Source organism: Eretmochelys imbricata, chromosome 3 (genome assembly GCF_965152235.1).
Source record: "Eretmochelys imbricata isolate rEreImb1 chromosome 3, rEreImb1.hap1, whole genome shotgun sequence".
Lineage (NCBI taxonomy): Eukaryota > Metazoa > Chordata > Testudines > Cheloniidae > Eretmochelys > Eretmochelys imbricata.
Genome location: NC_135574.1, coordinates 62,340,845 through 62,361,373, shown reverse-complemented (window position 1 = coordinate 62,361,373; position 20,529 = coordinate 62,340,845). Strand labels below are relative to the sequence as shown.

Sequence of the window (20,529 nt, the reverse complement as noted above, 5' to 3'; positions counted from 1 at the left end):
GGAGGGGCGCTGCTGTAGCCATGGTGCAGCGGGGCACGACTTGCCAGGCGGGCTCCAGGGCACCGCTCGGAGCGCCGAGGGTAGCATTCGACTCCTCGGCCCAGCCTCAACCTCCCTGCCCCGGCACTGCGCCCTCCTCCTCCTCCTCTTCTTCTCCCCCTCCCATAGAGGCCAGAGTTCACACTTCACACTCTTGCACAATAGCCAATCAACAGCCCCCCCCTGCGCAGCTTCCACCAACCCCCGGCCAATAGGAAGCCCCGAAGCCAATCAGGAGCAGCGACGGGCTACGCACTGGTGATTTGGCAGGACGGGCAACCAACGGGTGGCTTCGTATCCGGTCGCCCGCCCCGCCCATTCCCCGCCTCCGCCCTTGCCCCGTTGCCCTGGAACCCGTTGTAAATATCCCGAGACGGGCGGCGGCCCCTTTAAGCGCAGCGCAGCCCGGGCCCGCCAACGGCCTGGGGCTGGGGGGGGGTCGGCTTGGGAGGGGATGCGGCGCGGAGCCGGCGGCACTAGGTACCGGGCGGGGGCTGGGCAGAGCCTCGTAGTGACCCGGCTTCATTGCAAGGGGCGGGGATGGGATCGGGGAGGGGGGTCGGCGAATGGGGTGTGGGGGATGGGAAGGACTGGGAGTGGGGTGGAGGGAGTTAGGACGGGATGGGGCGTGAGGGGAGCGGGGACGAGGTTTGCGGAGGGGGGCTGGGAGTGGGGAGGAGGGGTAAGGGGGCTTGAGGGGAGGAGGAAGGGGGATGGGGGGTCGGGGCTGCTGATTTTCCATCAGCGCCGTCACTAGCTGGGATAAGAGCCACTTCCTTGTGTTTCACGTCTGTCTGTCCCTTGCTGTGCCCAGAACTCTTCAGGCCTAGGTCGGCATTTACTGGGCATCAGCTATTTCCAGAGGGTCTCCTCACTAGTTTTTGTGTCTGGCATTAGTCTTGCAGAGTGTTACTGTGAAAACAAAATACCCCAAAGCCTGTGATCCTCAACTCTGGGTCCACATTTTAAGAATTCTGTCATCAGTGTTGTGGTCCAAATATTATCTTTTTATCACTTTTTATAATGTGGAACAACATAATGCTTAAACCCATTTCATTGTTTTGGGTGGTGGGGAAGGGTGTTTTTGTGTGCAATACCCAAAAAGGCTATTGAGCAATTCCCAGAGCAATAGCTATTCCTGTTCACATAATTGACAAGGGGATACATATTTGTCAGACATGTTTGACATGAGACTGTGGGAATCCTGAATTATCTTGCCCTTTCTGGGGGGTTTTCTATGTGAAATCTAAAAGCTGAACCACTAAAATATTCTCAGTTTCTTTTTTTTTTTTTTAACTGGTGTAGAAAAATGCATTATGAATGATGGCCCCTGATTGCTAAAATGAACGCCAAGAGCTCAGGTTCTGAACATGAGGATAAAAAAGATTTGGAAAGGAGCCAACAGTTTTACCTATAACTACTACTAAGTTCTTCCCTGTCAAAATGAACATTCTTTGAGAAAAATCTGAACAACTGTGATTTGAAAAATGGGAGAAAGAACAAGGAGCTTGGATTCTGACCATGACAGAACATCCGATGTTGATAAAAATAGCAACTCCTACTATTCAGATGAAGATAATGCATCTCATGCCTCTGACCAATCACTTTCACTAAGCTCTCAGTCTACAAGCCATGGGAAAAAAGATCACAAAACACAGACACTGAGCAGCCTTGTGCATTACCAAGGTAAGTAGATCACAAAACGTGGCACCCCGAAACAATCTACAAGTGTCAGCAGTATTTTAAACTTTGAGGGAAGAAAATATAAATTATTTTATGTTTAAGTGGTCTGTAACTTTTATTTTGATAACTCAAATTAACCTTTGTCTATAAAATTCTGCTAAACTTAATTTTAGAATTATTTATTTTTTCTGACATGAAATAAAAAGACAAGTGAATTCTGTTCTGGTCCCATCCTCTAATTGCAATAGAACTTCAGATCTGCTTATGTTCCCAAGGTTGTCATTGGATTTCTTGAAGCAAACCCTTGTTATACAGTGTATATATAGTACTTAAATCCAGGGAAGAATATTTATAATTTCTTGGACAAAATGTCCTAAAGATCTTTGTTATGGATATATGTTTTACTAGACTTTCCATTGTAGTTATATGCAGTGTGTTCTTTCTCAAAAGAAATATTTATATTTCCATCCTTGGAGCTTCAAAAATAAAGTGTTTTTAAATGATTATTCTCCAAAGTTAAAATTCATTCCACTCCCATCTCCCTTACCAACACACCCCCACCCCAATTCCCTGGTAAACTGCTTTGCTGACTGGGATTGTGGAGGTAATGGAACTTACTCCCCACCCAGCAAGAAGTGAGAAGAGGATAACTGCAGCTCCTAAGGTGGATAATGTCTGAACAGCTTCTATGCTGAGTTTTGGCTGCTTATACTGAGCTATTGCACACAACTTCCAGTTTAAGTTACACTATATCCTGTCTTTCTAAAAGATAGACTCTATCTCAGCCAGAAGTTATGAGTCTCACAGTTTCTCTGACCCTTCTGGTCTGCTCAAGGGGTGCCCTCAAGTCTCAGGACTCTAGCCTTCACGTCTCTTTTGGCAGAGATGTGAATCCCTCTCCCTTCTGACTGGGGTTTTAGGCTGCAGCCCCTGTACTTCACTGTGATTATTCCAGCAGGCCTGATTGGAATCCAGCACCTGTGCTTTGCTTTCTCTCAAAGGGGCTATGGACAGTGTATGCAAGTGGTTGCAAGTAATGAAACAACTCTTCCAAAGCAAAGTACTTTTATTTAAGGACAAAAGCAATGCAGAGAGAAAACAAAAAATGAAAGGTCTAAACACATACTTAAGCCTGCCTCAGTCATGTGCAGACCCTTGTAGGTTCCAGTCTCTCCAACCTTTCAGCAAGGTTTGCACAAAGGTTCATGTCTTTTGACTGGATCAAAATGAGGGTCTCCAATCCATTTACTCTTAGTCTTTATACCCTACACTGTCTTTTGTTTTCTCAATTCTCCCTAGCTGTGGTGGTACTTTCAAGTTGTTTACTTGTCCCAGGATTTTTAGTTCCTTTTGCAGATAATTTTTTATAAGGGTGAGATAACATTCGTAAAGTCAATATAATAGTCCCCAAATATATGCATATGGTACAATATCTGCACAATATCTTGCTCGCTGCAAGAATCACTCGGTGAAATTCTGTGGCCTTCATTGTGCATGAGGTCCAATTAGATCATAATGAGGCCTCAAATCAATGAACTGCCCATGGATCATGGCCTCAAACCCTCTTTCTTTGTTGGCCTATTTGCAGTGACATGGTGCTCAATTCAGCTCTGCTAAGGAGTGTCAAGTTCCCTTGCCTGTTTGTATGTTAGCTTCACATGTAGGTCTCTGGGAAACAAAATCACCATGGTTTTGTTGCAATATGCTGTGGAGGAAAGAGGATGGTTGTTGAGGTTTTGTGGCAAAAACTGAATGTATCTGTTGACATGAACGAGTACATGCCATTTCTGAAAGACATTTGACAGGATCACCACATCAATCTTTCGTTCTCAGATTCATACAGATGGTCAAAAGTGCAAAACCATATGTGAGACTTTGGAGTGCTTGATAAGGATTGGAAAATAAAATCTATATTGGTAGATTTAAATAGGTGGAAGCAAGGGGTTTGCCCTGTGGTATAATTATTACCTAACCCTTTCATAGCTGAATGAATGTGCCAAATGCTCTCTAGATGAAAGGAAAACTAAGTATTGTATATGATCAAGCTGTGGAAAACTGAGTATCAGAAATATTGGATGTGTGTGTGTGTGAAATGCTTAGGAGAAAACTAAGAAAAGATTGAAAAGCTGCTGTTTTTGCTACTGAATGCTGTCTGTAGAATAGAGGAGATACAGTAAGTGCCAAAAGGAAAATAGAGGAGATAGTGCTTGCTTCCTCTTAGCTAATACCTGATTTGTGTATTGTAGTGTGTTTCTGCTGTACACCAGTTTCATGATTCAGAAGCTGCAATGGCAGGCATAGGATGGCATCCAATATGTTGCTTCTAAAGGCTATTCTGCATTAGTTCAGTAATAACTGCATATGTTCAGTTCTCTAAATGACAGTTTTTCAATGGGTTATTTGCCTTCTGCCTTATGATTTGAGCAATGTAAAAAGACCAAAGCTAAGCTTGTGTGTGTGTGTGTGTATAAATACAATTAGTATATTTTTATATATTAAAATTATATATACCTACACTAATCCCAAATCACTTTAAAAATTATTCTTATGTTGTATATATGAAATACACATACAAATAATATTTTAAATTAATTGGGATTAATATCTATTAATACTAAAATGAAGATGCTCCTTGGAAAATAACATGTTTTTATAAAGGGGGGAGGGATAGCTCAGTGGTTTGAGCATTGGCCTGCTAAACCCAGGGTTGTGAGTTCAATCCTTGAGGGGCCACTTAGACATCTGGGGCAAAAATTGGAGATTGGTCCTGCTTTGAGCAGGGGGTTGGACTAGATGACCTCCTGAGGTCCCTTCCAACCCTGATATTCTATGATTCTATGTGACAGAACTAAAATTTATCAGAGAAGAACAAATTTTCATAGGGTTTAGAACTTTGTTTCTAACTGCAATGGACCCATTGTTGTCATAGTCTTTATAGCAAGTACAGTAGCAGGTTTCCAGAAATACTATATATGTACTTTTGAATGTATCTAATAAAATTGCAGCATGCTTGCTACAAAGCTAGCTGAACCTCTATGATTACCATTTTAAATGTGTACAGAGATACAGTATTTCTATTTAAAACACTTATAATGAAATCTGAAATTAGTGAACAAAAATATAACTACTACAGATGATTACTTTATAATTTCACTCTGATGGTTGCAAGCAGCATAATTGGTTTCAAAGTCAGAGTAAGAAGAAAATCAAAGTATATAGCAGCTTTGTAGTGTATCGTAAACATAAATCTCTATCTTGTAGCTATGAAAATGAGAATAAACATTTTTGTGTTTGATTTTTCTAAAGAAAACCACCATGATATAGGTATTGTAAAAAAATCTCTCAGGAGAAAAGGGCTTTATTTCAAGGAAGATGCCTGCTTATATAGAAAAAAATAGCAATGGGCCTTGCCTAGTTCCTTACAGTAAAATCTGCCTTTTTTTTTTAAAGCCACTAAAAAACCAGTTTCCAAATATGCACCAGCCAAAAGAGGGAGAAGGTGGGGTTTTCGCTCCCAGAGCCTCAATAGTGATTCTCCTACAAAAGATATAGATCTTGTTACAAAAAGGGTTCTTTCTGCCAGGCTGCTAAAAATCAATGAGCTTCGGAATGAACTAACTGAACTCCACATCAAACTAGATGAGCTGCAGAAAGAAAACAGGGCACTGAAGAGGCTTCAGTACAGGCAGGAGAAAGCCTTGAATAAGTTTGAAGATACAGAAAATGAAATCTCTCAGCTCCTCGCGCGACATAACAATGAGATTAGAATATTAAGGGAGCGCTTACGAAAATCTCAAGAGAGAGAACGCACAACTGAGAGAAGACTGAAAGATTCAGAGGATGAACTGTACAGGACAAAAAATTCTTTGCAAAAATTGAAAAAGCTTTCTGAAGATAAGCACTTAGCTGAACGAGATGAACTGGCAAAGAAGCTAGCCTCAGCAGAGAACAGACTGGATGAGAGTGAGAAAAGAATTAAGGTGAGATAACTTTCCTGACTTCCCCCACCTACACTTTTTTTTAATTTAACAATTTAATTTAACAAATCAAGTAGGAATGCTTCTTTCCAGTATGAGTGTCCTATGTTAATTTGTATTATCCATTTTTACAGCAGTAGGGTGAATGGAAAATGGTTTCTACTGCAAATAAGTAACACCATGTAAATTGTTTGTACATGACTGCACAATCATTTTACAATGTGTGCAGTATACTGTATGTATGTGTTTATTAATAATGTTGGTTACTGGTATGTTTTATCTTATGTGCTTATATTATAGAGTTGGCATTTTTAAACTAGATGCTAATCAATTTAGCAATAACTTCCAGATAGGCATGCAGCTAATTTAATTTTTCATAATCTAGTTTATGCTGCTTGACTAGGTAGTATGTATAAGAAGAGGAGCCTCAGGGATTTTAGAGGATATTATGCTGAAGTTCTACAAAATACATTATATTTTTTAAAACAAATTCTCTTAAAAACTAATATAACTCTGCATCCATGTAATGTTTGGTTATTCTGTATAGGCTGGCTGCTGAGTCAGCCTCAAAGAATTATCATAATTTTATTCAAAGTTATCTCATGTTATAGATATATGGACAGTAGGTATTTATTTTGGGAATTTTGTGCATAATGTTTGCATTCTAGTCAGCAAAACTATATATCCATGGGAAAGAAAAAAAGCCTTTTTAAGTCAAAACTATTTTTATATTGGTCCTGTAACATTATAAGAGTAACTTAACTGTCTAGCAGTTATGTGTGGTGTTTGTTTTTGTCTGGTATTTATACTCATATTTGACAAGTTAAGATGGAGTTAAGATTGAGTCCCTATGTAGGAAATTTAAGGTAAAAAAAATTACAAAGAGATGGTATAATTATTTAAAAAAAAAAATTCCAAGCATTATAAACCTAGGAAATTCAAGACTTAGGTTAAATTTAAGTGAAATCCAAATATGTCAAGGTATGGAAATGTAGAGTTAGGAAACCCAAATAACATTAGTTCTGTACTGTAATGTTACCATACTGTAACCAGATATTTTCCAGTTCTGGGCAACACATTTCAGGAAAGATGTGGACAAATTGGAGAAAGTCCAGAGATAAAAGATCAATAAAAATGATTAAACTTGACCTCTGATGGAAGATTGAAAAAACTGGGTTTGTTTAGTCTGGAGAGGAGAAGACTGAGGGGGGACATAACAGTTTTCAAGTACAGAAAAGGTTTTTACAAGGAGAAGGGAGAAGAGTAGTTCTCATTAACCTCTGAGAATAGGACAAGAAGCAACAGGCTTAAATTGCAGCAAGGGAGGTTTAGGTTGGACATTAGGAAAAACCTGTCAGGATAGTTAGGCAATTCATTCCAGTGCGTAGGGAGGTTGTGGAATCTCCATCATTGGAGGTTTTTAAGAGCAGGTTAGACAAACACCTGTCAGGGATAGTCTACTAATACTTAGTCCTGCCTTGAGTGCGAGGGACTGGACAAGATGACCTCTCGAGGTCTCTGCCAGTCCTACGATTCTATGGTTTAAGGCATTTTAGCACTTGTGATCCCCGGTGAGATAAAAGTGATTTTTTTCTTTAAAGGTACTCTGGATATTTTTCTGCTTCCTCACAGTGTCATTATATGCTGTTCACGTTAAACAGCTATCACAAGGATAGGATCCACCAAAATTAAACCTCCACAAAAAATGGTTAAAGGAAGGTTGAGAAATCATTGTGAGGATGTCTTCTCCTCCTTATTCTTATCCCAGTTTTTCATGGGGATTTTTTTTTTATTTCTAATATGCCAGTTTGAGAGCCCTATTTTGGGTCACATGGCCTCTGTGTCCAATAGCATACAGAATCCGGGAGGTATTGTGAATGCCCAGTGCCTCCTCAGAGTTATCTCCCTGTATGTGGGTGAGGTGAGGTTGGGCACCAACCTGGTGTGGCTGTCCCCCCGATTAACTTCTGGATTTGATCAAGTTGCTGTGGACACAAAGCCAAATGGCCTCTGTACCATACTAGAGGCAGAGTCAGGTTGACCCTCAAATAGTATTTTTATATATTTTGTTTGTTTATTTTTAAAAATTGCTGTTTTTTAAACATTCTATCATCATATGAACTGCAGGATTTGGCGAAAAACCTTGAGCTGAATAACAGCAGTTTCCATCGACAGTTGCAATCTGAGAAAAAAAAGGTACATGAGGCCCAAGAAGAAAATAAAGCTCTCCAAGAAGAGCTTCAACAACTAAATCAAAAGCTAAAGGTAAAAATCATGTACTGTAATATTAAACTCCAGCCACTTTAAGGCATTTTTAGCTGTGGGAGTACTTTATTATTGAAATATTTCAAGTTTACTTAAATCATTCCTTGCAAAATTAACTTCATTTTTCTGCATATGGGTTCACTCTCTGTTTTTTAAATTTAATCTTCTAAACTCTGATTCTGGAATACCTGTATGAAAGGGAATGTGTTAATGTCAGTCATCATTATTTATTATTTGCATTAGGTAGGAAAAGGATAGATTGAGTAATTGCACATGCATACTGGCAATTGGCATGCATTTTTACTTTATCTGCACACGCAATTACTTGCTCGTTTTAGGCATACAGGTTCTAAAATTAGGCTATAAGAACCATTGTTTTAAAAATCATAATGCACAGTATTATTTAGTACTAACTTAGTCAGTACTTCCTGAAAGAGAAGCTGTCAGTTCAGATTTGGACCAAAATATAGATTGTGTAAAAAGGTTTCACGAAACCTACAGTTGATAGAAATGTTTCCATGACTTTTAGTTCCACTGGAAGAAGTTGTTTTTAAACAGCTAAACACCTTGGGGGATATAAAAGTGAAACTGATTTAAGTAATGTTAACTGCCCAATCTGAGAGAAATTAAAAGTATCTGGCATTTGCTGTGAAAAGTAAATAGGGTTTTTAAAACTTTAATTTTCAGTAATCAAAGTGTTAACAGTAAAGTTAAATAAACTGCTAGTTTCAAATAAATGGGTCTTAAGTTGACAGTGTTCCTTTAAAGAAGACTACGATAAGTTGAAAAATACATTCATGATCAGAAGAATCCCAGCACTATTTATTAACGAACATTGAGTATTCCTGGTTAGGCAACATTGATTTCTATGTTCTTTTTAGTAAGAGCCATGTGAGAGGAATATATCCCGGTATTTGTATATGGCTCAAGGCAAAAAAATGGCATTTTTCTCACAACAGGATCAATTTTAATCTCTGCATTGCTCCAAAGATATTCTTTATGGCTCCAATTCAACAAGATATTTAAGCACTGAAGTCAAAGGGACTACTCATATACTTACTTACATAAGGATGTACTAACTATCTTGTGGAAACAGGGCCTATATCCCCAAAGCTGACCATCATAAAAATTATGGTACTTGCATTTTCCATGTTCTCAGCTGTGTTCTCTTTCTGAACAATACACCCAGGGCCAATGCTGACAGTGCTGCCAAAGCTGTAGTATAGCGGATCTTGCTTGTCAGAGTTACTGCCCAGTCCACTAGCTGGTAGTAATGCTAATATGATTTTTTTTTTAAACCTAGTATAATACAGAAAATTAACATGGTACACACATGCATCTGTAATTTAGATTTCTAAAATTTTAAGCACCTTTGTATGAAAATTTTGGCCTTCAGTTTTATCTTAGTTCAAAGATACAATACTAAATGTTAGAGACTATTTTGGCAATCAGCTGATTTTTTGAGAGGGGAGGAAACCATGTACTAGAAATGTGATTTAAAGAATTAAGAATTTGAACGTTCTCTTTAAACATTGTGCTGAATAATCAAGGAACTTATTCAATGAGGAATGAACAAAATATATATAATTTTCCTTTAAACTACACAGTTACTTAGCCTTGCCACAATTTATTTCAATGGCTGTTAAATATAAGTTGATGTAACTTTATTAATTTAACTTTGCTGTCTCTACCTCATTCATTATCAGGAAAAAGAGAGAGAACTGGATGCAAAAAATATATATGCTAACCGTATGTTGAAGCCATCGCCTAAAAAAGACACAGATGTTACACAAAGGAAAAAAGGTAATTTAAAAAGAGGATATAAACAGAAAAGCTACCACCAAATAGACTCTATTGTTTTTCAGTGTTCAAGCCATTAAGTGTTTGTTTCATTTTGACCCTTCCAGGTCCTGTCCCAGGCTGTGGAATTCTTCACTCTCTGTAAAACACAGCAGTCAAAACAAAAATTACAATGCATGTCATTAGTTATTTGACTGTCCCCTAATAATAGTACAATGAAGCCACCATACCCCCTACAAAACCACTAGGGCTGTACGCTCTCAATTCAGCAATGTACATTATCCCAGATGTTCATGGGAGGAAAAAAGAGCTTTGTTTAGAAATAGTTTGCTATTAAATCACATCTAGTAATCAAGCAGGTAGCTTGATTATAATTAAACGCACTGGAAATATTCACCATTGTCATTCCACATAACTGTGTGGATTTAGGGGTTTCTCTGAATTTTTGCTAACTTCAGTTAATAGAGCAGAATTTAGGTATGCATTGAAAAAAGAAGTACAGTCCATCTGACTGAAGATAATTTTTCAAATGCAAACCAGTGTACTGATATCTTCCTGAACCTGCAGGCAGACTGAAACCTTGTTTTACTTGTATATATAGGGCCAGATCCACTCACACTGAATTAGTAAGATTACTCACTGGGAGTAAGGCAAACAGTGTTTTCTGTAGCATTTTAAGCAGGTTTTGATGTCAATACTTTAAACCATTTCATGGGTGATCCCTTTAATGGAAATATCCTGTTATTATGCATCATCCAGTATACTTAGATTAATTTGAAAGGCCATTCCACCGAGACATGGTTGCAAGTCTCAAAAATGCAAGCAATAGACTATCCTATAATATTAAAGTTGGTCTTTTTGTTTCTCTAGAAGGAGCATCTGTGAGGAAAGGGAAATAGACAAAATCTAGACCATTGGCAGATTGTGGGGAAAAGGTATCCAAGGGGGATTTTTTTAAAGACCCATTCAGTAGATTTAAATAACATATTATTTGGGGATTCTTAGAAATATCTTCAGAATTTTCCAAACACTTCCCCAGAATCTCGGGAAAGCTCCTTAGAATTTGGCAATATTTCCCACAGGTTCCCATTGGCCCTAATTATGAGGTACTTTGACTTTAAGATACTTTCAGAAACATGTAACACTTTGTTTTGTTTCAGAGTAACAGCCGTGTTAGTCTGTATTCGCAAAAAGAAAAGGAGTCCTTGTGGCACCTTAGAGACTAACCAATTTATTTGAGCATGAGCTTTCGTGATGAAGTGAGCTGTAGCTCACGAAAGCTCATGCTCAAATAAATTGGTTAGTCTCTAAGGTGCCACAAGGACTCCTCTACTTTGTTTTGTGTGGATTTATTTTTTGTCCTTTCAAATAATTGTTTTTGCTCCAAAATTTCATCAAAATGGACATAGAATTTTCTTTTCTTTTTTTCTTAAATAGAGATCAGCCACACTAAAAAAAAAAAAACAACCTGTTGATCTTCACTAGATCAGGATGCTTTTATGTATTGTTCTAAGTTATAGGAATACTATTAGCTCCTAGGTATAAATTCATGAGATGCAAAGATGACAATTTAAAAAAAAAGTTGGGTTCTTTTTTATTTGGGAATATTTTGAATTACAAAAAAATTAAAGGTTTCAGAGTAGCAGCCGTGTTAGTCTGTATTCGCAAAAAGAAAAGGAGTACTTGTGGCACCTTCTCTAAGGTGCCACAAGTGCTCCTTTTCTTTATGAAAAAAATTAAAATGTGACTTGCTTTGTTTTTGTATATATTCATTACAGCCACTAGCCAGAATACTAAAAAAGGAATCCAGACTACAAAAGGAGTACAGACTAGTGGGTACTTCTCACCAATACAATTTCCTCCACCACCGGAGTTTGTTTCTGTTTATGTAACAGATCAGAAAGAAGATGAGATACTTCTCAGAATGGTGAGTTATTTTATAGTTCCAAATAATCCAGCTAAGAAGCTACATTTCCTAAGGTCTAATTTATATTTTAGGAAAGACATCCTCATATCTTAGGAAAATGATTAGGCGCTCAGACCAAATTACAGTTTTACATGACCCTGTTTGAATCCTGTTGACTGTCATTAACTTGCTCTGCTTCTTTTAATTACCTTTTATCATTTCACTGTAATCCCTACTGACTTGACATTTTGGTTTTTCTCCTTTTCTATTTCTAGTCTAGATATTTGAGTAGTCTCTTGTTCTCAGTATTTTTGCTGAGCCTTAATTATGGTTTACTTTTTACTTCCAGCCTTTTTCCACAATCATGGATTTTAGTGCTTTGTCCCATTGCACTAGTGTCCAAATCCTGCTCCCATATGTAAAGCATGAAATATATTTCTGTTAATTTTGTCCCAATGTTTTTTGCTGTTAACATCTTCATTATAAAATAGTGTCTCACTGATTTTTAATACTTTTGAGCCATAAGGCCAAAATTAAAGTGAAATGTAAGGTGATTAGCTCACCTCCGTAGATCTACTTGCATTCACTGTACAAATGTTTAAAGGGTATGAGAATTGTAACTTATGCACTGAGGAGCTGCAAGAAGGTCTACGTTTAGTAAGGTAGAGACTACCAAGTCTGCTGTAAATTCCGTAGCTGTAGAATCATGGAATACATCGGACTTTGCTTAAAAGTGAAATATCCACAAGGATCTCCTGTTCCTTTTCCTCCCCACATTTGTAATATTTTCTTTCTAATTGTGGGAAAACTAAGCTTAAAGAAAAGTGTAACTTTTAGCTTAGGAAGCATTGAGATTCATGGTCATTCTGATCTCTGCCAGAAGGAAATTCCATATTTGGAAAGCCTTGTTTCCTCATTCACAGGTTTTTATCCTTGTAGTTGACCATTCTGTTAATTCAGGAGAAAGTAGTGATTCAGGAAGTCATGATGTCAGAGAGAGAAGTGGTTCCCTAAAGTTGCTTGGATCAATTTCAAGGAGGAGTTTTGATTACCAGGACTGAAATCTTGAATATGTCTCTCTGTACAGCTGGGAATCAATTCAGCAGGTAGAGCATTAGGGTGGTGCTCTTGGTAGGCCTGTGTTGCTGTTTTCTGTAGCAGCTGAAGCTTTTTCAGGGTTGGCAGTTTGATTCCTAGATCTTCAGTTCTAAAATCTTCTCCGTTATCTATAAACTTGGGTGCATGAGTCCTTTAAAATGTAGTAGATTTGGATGATCTGCCTTGGCTAGGGGTCGGCAACCTTTGGCACACGGCCCATCAGGATAATCTGTTAGCAGGCTGTGAGACATTTTGTTTACGTTGACCGTCCGTAGGCACAGCCCCTGCAGCTCCCAGTGGCCGTGGTTTGCCATTCCCGGCCGTGGTTTGCCATTCCCGGTTTGCCATTCCCAATGGACCAGGACTTCATTGTGCAAGGTGCTATACAAACACAGAACAAATAAATTTTAGTATGAAGCATTACAGGATGCAGTTTTTATTAAAGACGCCATACAAAATCAAGTTGATGGTTTGCAAGTACTTAAGACCATGTTAGGTCTGATAACCGTTTTAGGGCCATTTCCCCAGCTGAGGTAAACTGGAGTGGCTTCATTGAAGTCTTTAATATCATTCCGATTTGGAAGACTTTATGTTTAACAATAAACAAAAAAAGCTCTTGCAGAAATTTTTTATCACACTTTCTTTTATCAATTTATGTCAGGAACAGGAAATTCAGAAAAAAGAATGGAAAGAACAAGCAGAGCATCTAAGGCAAGAACAGAACAGGGAGATGGAGGAGAAATTGAAACATGACCAAGAACTGCAGGCTTTAGAGGAGAAAGCCCAGAAACTATGTGACGGTAAGAAAACTGTGGCTACTGCCAAGCTGGAAAATCTAGACAAAACAAAATACCAATCAAATGAGGCTTATAACGCTTCTCTTGAAAACAACAAATTGATTCTGGAAAGGGAAAACCACTAAAAAGGATAAATGATTTAATGTGAACAAGGTCAAAACAGAAAATTTTAAGGGATACAAAGTAACCTCCTTCCTGTGCCCTGCTGTTGCTGCCCCAAGACAAGCCAAATACCAACTATGGAGAACCACAGCTGAAAAAAATATCCATGAAAAAAAGTCAGTGGACAGTTTGCACTGACTGAGAATCTGCCCCCTGGTTTCTTGGGGTAAAATAGTCCTAATATTAACACTCTCATCTATCGTACTATAAAAATAAGATTTTTTTTTCCCAGCATTCCTCACTGAAATTCAGCTGCCTACTTCTTCATAGTGGAGATGCTATGCCATATATAGATGAAAAATATCAAGTGTTGCAGTTTGTTTTCATAAGCTTGGTATAAAGTACAGTACAAGTACAAATTGTTGTCAGTGCTGTCACCACCAAGGTCCATGTCCCAACTCTTCAGAGAGCATTCCTGATCGGGAGGATCCATTCTGTATACGTGTGTCAGGTTGTTCTTGTTCAAATCTGAACCTACCTTAAAACTTTATATTCAGACAAGAAAATTCTTTTTTGGATCGGTAAATATTCAGAAAACCGCCCTTGTGTGTGCATGCAACTTTGTGTGTACAATTGCACTCTCAACAAATTTGCGGATGATACTAAACTGGGAGGAGTGGTAGATACGCTGGAGGGCAGGGATAGGATACAGAGGGACCTAGACAAATTGGAGGATTGGGCCAAAAGAAATCTGATGAGGTTCAGTAAGGATAAGTGCAGGGTCCTGCACTTAGGACGGAAGAACCCAATGCACAGCTACAGACTAGGGACCGAATGGCTAGGCAGCAGTTCTGCGGAAAAGGACCTAGGGGTGACAGTGGACGAGAAGCTGGATATGAGTCAGCAGTGTGCCCTTGTTGCCAAGAAGGCCAATGGCATTTTGGGATGTATAAGTAGGGGCATAGCGAGCAGATCGAGGGACGTGATCGTCCCCCTCTATTCGACATTGGTGAGGCCTCATCTGGAGTACTGTGTCCAGTTTTGGGCCCCACACTACAAGAAGGATGTGGAGAAATTGGAGAGTCCAGCGAAGGGCAACAAAAATGATTAGGGGTCTGGAACACACGACTTATGAGGAGAGGCTGAGGGAACTGGGATTGTTTAGTCTGCAGAAGAGAAGAATGAGGGCGGATTTGATAGCTGCTTTCAACTACCTGAGAGGTGGTTCCAGAGAGGATGGATCTAGACTATTCTCAGTGGTAGAAGAGGACAGGACAAGGAGTAATGGTCTCAAGTTGCAGTGGGGGAGGTTTAGGTTGGATATTAGGAAAAACTAGGAGGGTGGTGAAACACTGGAATGCGTTACCTAGGGAGGTGGTAGAATCTCCTTCCTTAGAAGTTTTTAAGGTCAGGCTTGACAAAGCCCTGGCTGGGATGATTTAATTGGGGATTGGTCCTGCTTTGAGCAGGGGGTTGGACTAGATGACCTCCTGAGGTCCCTTCCAACCCTGGTATTCTATGATTCTATGAATCATTTGGCCAAAAACTCTTGAATCCATTGTGCATGCAATTCATATGTGGAAGGACCTGGTTTTTGCCCCCTTACACCTCATGTAGCCATTTGTACCTGTGAAAAGTGGTGTGTCCTGTTTTTGCAAATAATCTTTTATATTCACTTGATGGTGCACAGAAAGCTTGTGCAGAGGTATTTTCAACACACACTATGGCCTGCAGACACACAAGTGAGGAAGAGGTAATATTTTAAATTGCTCCCTACCGTAGAAAAACAAACCATTGAAAATTATTACTCACTTTGTATTTTGTTGTCCCGTTGACTTTGCAGTAGCAGTTCACAAAATAAGTATATTCCAAAGTTGTCTTGAAGTCAGTGATGTTGACAGAGAACTATAAAGCACTCTGTCAGTCAGAGTTATTAAAATCAATGATGTTATATTCATCTCTGTTCAAACATGGGCAAGGATAAAATCAGTAGAATATGAAACTACTAAAAGAGATGAATAATGCAACTACACTACAAAATGGTAGTGTTGTTTTAAGTTAGGATAAAAGATTTGGCCTGTGCCTAATTGTAAATATGTTTATGAAAAATGACTTCTTTAAAAAACAAACCAGTACTAGTTGCAAGAATTTTAAAAGTTCTGTTTTTATATATGATTTTAAAAAAATAAAAATTGCTTTAAATGTTAGAAAATGTCAAATAACTTTTAAAAAAATTCCATGCAGAGTGGAAAAAAGAAGAATTTGACAGAAGAAAAAAAGAAAATAACTTTTTATGGGCTAAAGAAGAAGAAGCAGGAATTGAGTCAGAAATATATGAAACTGAAAATGAGACACCCAACACTGAAAAACTAGAAGAAGACCGACAAAAAAAAGAGTTGTTGCTGGCTAAAATGTATAAAATTGACAGAGAAACTCAAAACACTATTAGTATGAAACTTGCTTCGCAAGCACACCTCATAGATACAGCATCAAAATCTGACTCCCTAGAGAAAAATGAGAAAACTTACCAGTTCTTAGAGACCAGAGAGAAATTGTTTAATGGATTTCCAGTATATGACAGCCATGATGTTACTACAAAAGCAGAAGGACAAAAGCGGCAAAATTTTAGAACTACAGATTCAAGTAATGATTTGACGTTTGGTAGTTACGTACCTTCCTTTGGGAAAGGATCCGGGAGGCCAAGCTGGCTTAATCAAAAAAGTATTGTCTTAGAAGAAAATACTAAAGAAAATACAGATTTCAGTACTAAGAAAGAGAAAAAGTCTAATTTAATGGAGCAACTTTTTGGAAGTAGTGCCAGCACCATCCTTCCATCTAAAAGCAGTGACTCAAGTCCTTTGGAAGCGGACTATGATTCCGGCAGTGCTCTTCCTCTGGGCAAAAGCAATAAAGTTAAAGATGATGATGATTTTTTTTTCAGTGAAGGAAGAAATTTTAATTCAAATAGGCACCGTTTACAGCACACAACAAGCAGGCCAGCAGTTAAGGCTGTTAATTCTTTTGAAGATGAAATTGAAGAAGTAATCCTGTGATACCACCTCTTATATAACTTGTGTGTGTAAATGCTATCCAAATATTTTAATACAGTATTTATTATATAAAAATTTGAAAAGTTTCAGATATTAAAAAACCTTATGAAGGGATGATTTCAATTGATAAATATATGTATAGAGGAAATATATACTGCACATTCAGATAGACCAGTCTGGCCTACTCTAACCAGTCTGGTTCCTTGTGCAGTACATTTTTTTTAATGTGTCTTTCCAAATACAGTCCATGAAGATAAAGAGTTGCGGTGATTATTTTTTACATACCACAGCCAACCATCTTGAGGGAATTTCCTGACAGATTCCCATATAATGTAACTGAGTTTGGGTATTTGCTCACTTCTTCATTCAGGAGGTGATACTATTTCTACCTTACTCATATTCCAGTCTACTCGCTGTATGTGCATTTGCCACTATCAAATCTGTGCAACTGCCAGGGAAAATTGGTGGTATTCCAAAAGGCCACTACTAATGCTTTTCCATGGATTTGGATGGGAGGGAAAGTAGTTGGGGAACACTTATACCTGCTTGTCTAGAGCCAAACATGACCTGCATCACTTTTCTCACTAGTCTCTGCCTGTGGCAGTGGAAAGGTCCCATGATACTTTCCACACTCTTGTCTCCTGCCAGGCTGTGCAGTGCCATTATTCCACTGGGCTGTTCAAACACTTCAAAATAGATTCAGTTCAGTTAATGCAGTGGTCCTATATATAGCTGCTGGGTTTTGTTTGCTTGTTTGCTTTCCCCAATTGGACTAAAAATAATAGAGATAATGAAGGGAAGCGGGATAATTCAGCCTACAGTTTGGAAGGCCATGAGTCATAGCCCCATCAACCTTTTTGTTGTAAGCTAGCTTTGCAGTGGCATATCTAAATACTGTTCTGGGAAAACCTATGCCATAGCCATATTTCTCCTAATTGAAGTGGGTTTGGACTCCCTGCTGAAAATAAAACATATGAACTGCTGAGAATTTAAATAATGAGTTAGGAGAAACTTAATAAATCCAGTATATTTTAAAATAATTTCCAGAAATATTGCAAAATCTGACTATCTCCAAGTCATACAAACATTTTTTTAAAATTGAGATGAGAACAGTGTGCATTGTTAAATATGACCTACCCAAATATTTGTGTGAGATGGCAGAAAGTTATTGAAACCTCAGATTCTATAAATCCATGTTATCAGTTGACTGATTTCAGAATCTGAAAAGTTGCTCTGATATATTGGGACAAATGTGCTGTAAATGAGATCCTAAATGCTTTAAATATAGAAGATTCTTATAATTTGGAATTGTTGCTCGTTCTCCCTTTACAGAAACATGTTGCCTACTGCCTGTTAGAGAACTGATGCTGCAGAAACCCATAGACGTTCTCAGTTAGTTAGCCCATTGCCTCTCCCTCTCTCCTTCCTAATTAAATCATTCCAGTTGGGTTTACAATGTGATTTAGCCCTGTTTTGTATGTACTAGTACAGTGTTTACTTGTTTTATCTTCCAGGCCAGACCCCTGCTGTTGATCTAGTTTCCATGTAAAAAAGAATTAATAATTGGAAGGAAATCATTTCTTGAAAATTATAAATGGTCAAAACTGCTAATGGGGGCACCTTGTGAGTTTGTATACCTGGCTTTGTGTTTTTTCTTAAGTTTTTTTCAACTCTAGTAGTGGACTCCATAGTGTGATGCATAAAGCATAGTACTGTACTGTTCACACGTAGCTTTATTTAATGTAAAATGCATAGAAATATAAGCACAGGAGTTGGCTAATGGTGCAGTGTGCTGTTATGTGAGAGCCTGCATTCGGGAGCAACCACTGGACTCCCACGTCAGCCAGCTGACATAGGAAAATGGTGTGGAATATGGTGCTTTATCTGAAGGTAGCTAGTAGTGTGTTACCCTTGTTTTGGAGTACCTCCCTTTGGCTATTGACATCTGCTCTCTGTGATGCATTCAGAGTGCCTCCTTGTGATGTTAGGGGAAGGCACATGTAATTTCATCTTTATGTAAAGGAATATGTTGTGCAGGGAACGACAGGTGGTCACTTAGAATAAAGGAATAGGTGAAAAGACAATGTAAAAGGCACTCATGCTATAGTGAGTCACTGAAGACTCTACATAGAAAACAAGTATCTCAGGATCAGCAGTTTTTTCCACATCTTAACAGAATTTCTTGTCATTCAAGAAGTTGTTTGGTTCCAGATATATCAGGCTAGAATAGATCTCTAATTGTGTCTGACTTGTGCTCAGCATAGCTGATGAGAGAGGGAGGCAAAGGTGGCTTTAAGCCACCTTTATGCTTCTCTCATCCTCTTGGAAGCCAGGGACTAGTCTGGCTGCAGAGCTACTCTAAATTTAGCTAGTTTTGTAAGAGCCCCAAGGGACTGTTGCGTTGCCCGGAGATCACAGGAGCACAGGTCATCCTGTCTCCCTGAACCATGCTCCTGGTACACCCCCTTTCCAAGGTGAGCCAGGAGGGTGTGTCGGAGAGTCAGCTATGCTGTCTCGGCACCAAGCCAGCATTCTTCATGCTAGTGAAACTTTGACCTTCCCATTTAGAATAACTTCACACCCCTTTTTCAATACTGCAGCAACAGAAAGTGCTGTAACATGGGCCAGAATCTGGCCTGTCATCTCCAGCTGTGCATACATAAGGCTGTTGATTTATAATCTTCAATTCCAGCTGCCATACATAATTTTGGAGAGAACAACATTTCTTCATGAATGTCTCCAAGCAAACATTTACACAAGGTCATGACAGATTATGAGCACATCTGCCAGTGTCTTGTGGCACACTCAGAGGGCTGAGAGAGAGGGCCAGGCTCAGATGCCTGGACCCTCCTACCATGAAAAAGCAGCTTTTAACATTTTTAGTGCAAGAATAAATAATTAGTATGTGTTCATTTAATGCAAAGCAAAGAGAATTTTATAATTGAGATGTTAAATTAACATGCCATAGAGATAATCATTTTTAATGTTTATAAAGAGATGCTGTAGTACTGTTCGCATATGTATTAATTTCCAGTTATATTTATTATGTAACATCAGTTGCTTTTGTAACTTCCGATTCATTTTCTGTATAAAAATTCCAATCATAACAATGTTGATTTTTAACAAAATGATTTTTATTAAAGCATTTGAGTAAAGTTTTTGTATGGCGATCGTCTTTAGCAAGCCAGTTTTCTTGACTTGTGATTTTCGTGAATCCTTATGCTGATTTTCTTTGTAGCAAAATTACTGGTCATGCTTATTTACTGCATAATGTGTGTGTTTTTCAAATCTAAAGCACACACTTTACCAAATGAAACACAAAGCTAAGTAACATATACCTGAAAACAAACTAAAGGTCAAAACTTACATTGAAATCCAGGGAAAGATTCCCATTATTTCAGTGAGTTTTGGATCAGGACCTATAGGAACAATTCTCCGTGTAGGGTAGCTTTTCTGAAAACAGAATCTGGTATTGAATTATGAAATCACTATTTTTTTTAATTTCCCATTCAGAAAGTAAAATACTCACAGAGGTAGACCATGCTTGATTTCCTTCTCACTAACCAACTACCTTAGGGCCCAAATCTGCTCCATTGACTTTAATGGTGCAGGATCAGAATGTCAGGAAAATTCTAACTGGCTAATAGAGGTAGTCAGTTTCTCTCCTGAATAACATTGTATTGTGGTGTGTGAATTGGAATTTTGTCAGGTCTTATGAGAGTTGGTTCTTCTCAGTAGTTGAATGGGAGTTGCAAGAAATGGCATTAGAGAGTGAACAGAAGTATCTCTTACCTCTAGGTGAGTACTGACAG

The 20,529-nt window shown here is 38.5% G+C and overlaps 1 protein-coding gene across 2 annotated transcripts; it reads left to right on the top strand.

Moving 5' to 3' along the window:
• The first annotated feature begins 1,360 nt into the window (after positions 1 to 1,360).
• LCA5 (lebercilin LCA5) lies at positions 1,361 to 19,760 on the top strand. Of its 2 annotated transcripts, none has more exons than XM_077812741.1 (7): positions 1,361 to 1,725; positions 5,173 to 5,702; positions 7,827 to 7,964; positions 9,671 to 9,767; positions 11,543 to 11,691; positions 13,436 to 13,568; positions 15,912 to 19,760. In XM_077812741.1, exons 1-7 carry the CDS (start codon positions 1,527 to 1,529, stop codon positions 16,718 to 16,720), a joined length of 2,055 nt encoding a protein of 684 aa, XP_077668867.1. In that variant the 5' UTR covers positions 1,361 to 1,526; the 3' UTR covers positions 16,721 to 19,760. The 2 variants fall into 2 exon arrangements, with proteins under 2 accessions (XP_077668867.1, XP_077668866.1); XM_077812740.1 differs by having other exon boundaries at positions 13,430 to 13,568.
• The last annotated feature ends 769 nt before the right edge of the window (positions 19,761 to 20,529 follow it).

Coding starts and splice junctions, on each gene's coding strand:
- LCA5 (XM_077812740.1), top strand. CDS start 1,527: ATGGGAGAAAGAACAAGGAGCTTGGATTCTGACCATGACAGAACATCC. Junction 1,726..5,172: donor CAGCCTTGTGCATTACCAAG/GTAAGTAGATCA, acceptor TTTTTTTTAAAG/CCACTAAAAAACCAGTTTCC. Junction 13,569..15,911: donor AGCCCAGAAACTATGTGACG/GTAAGAAAACTG, acceptor AATTCCATGCAG/AGTGGAAAAAAGAAGAATTT.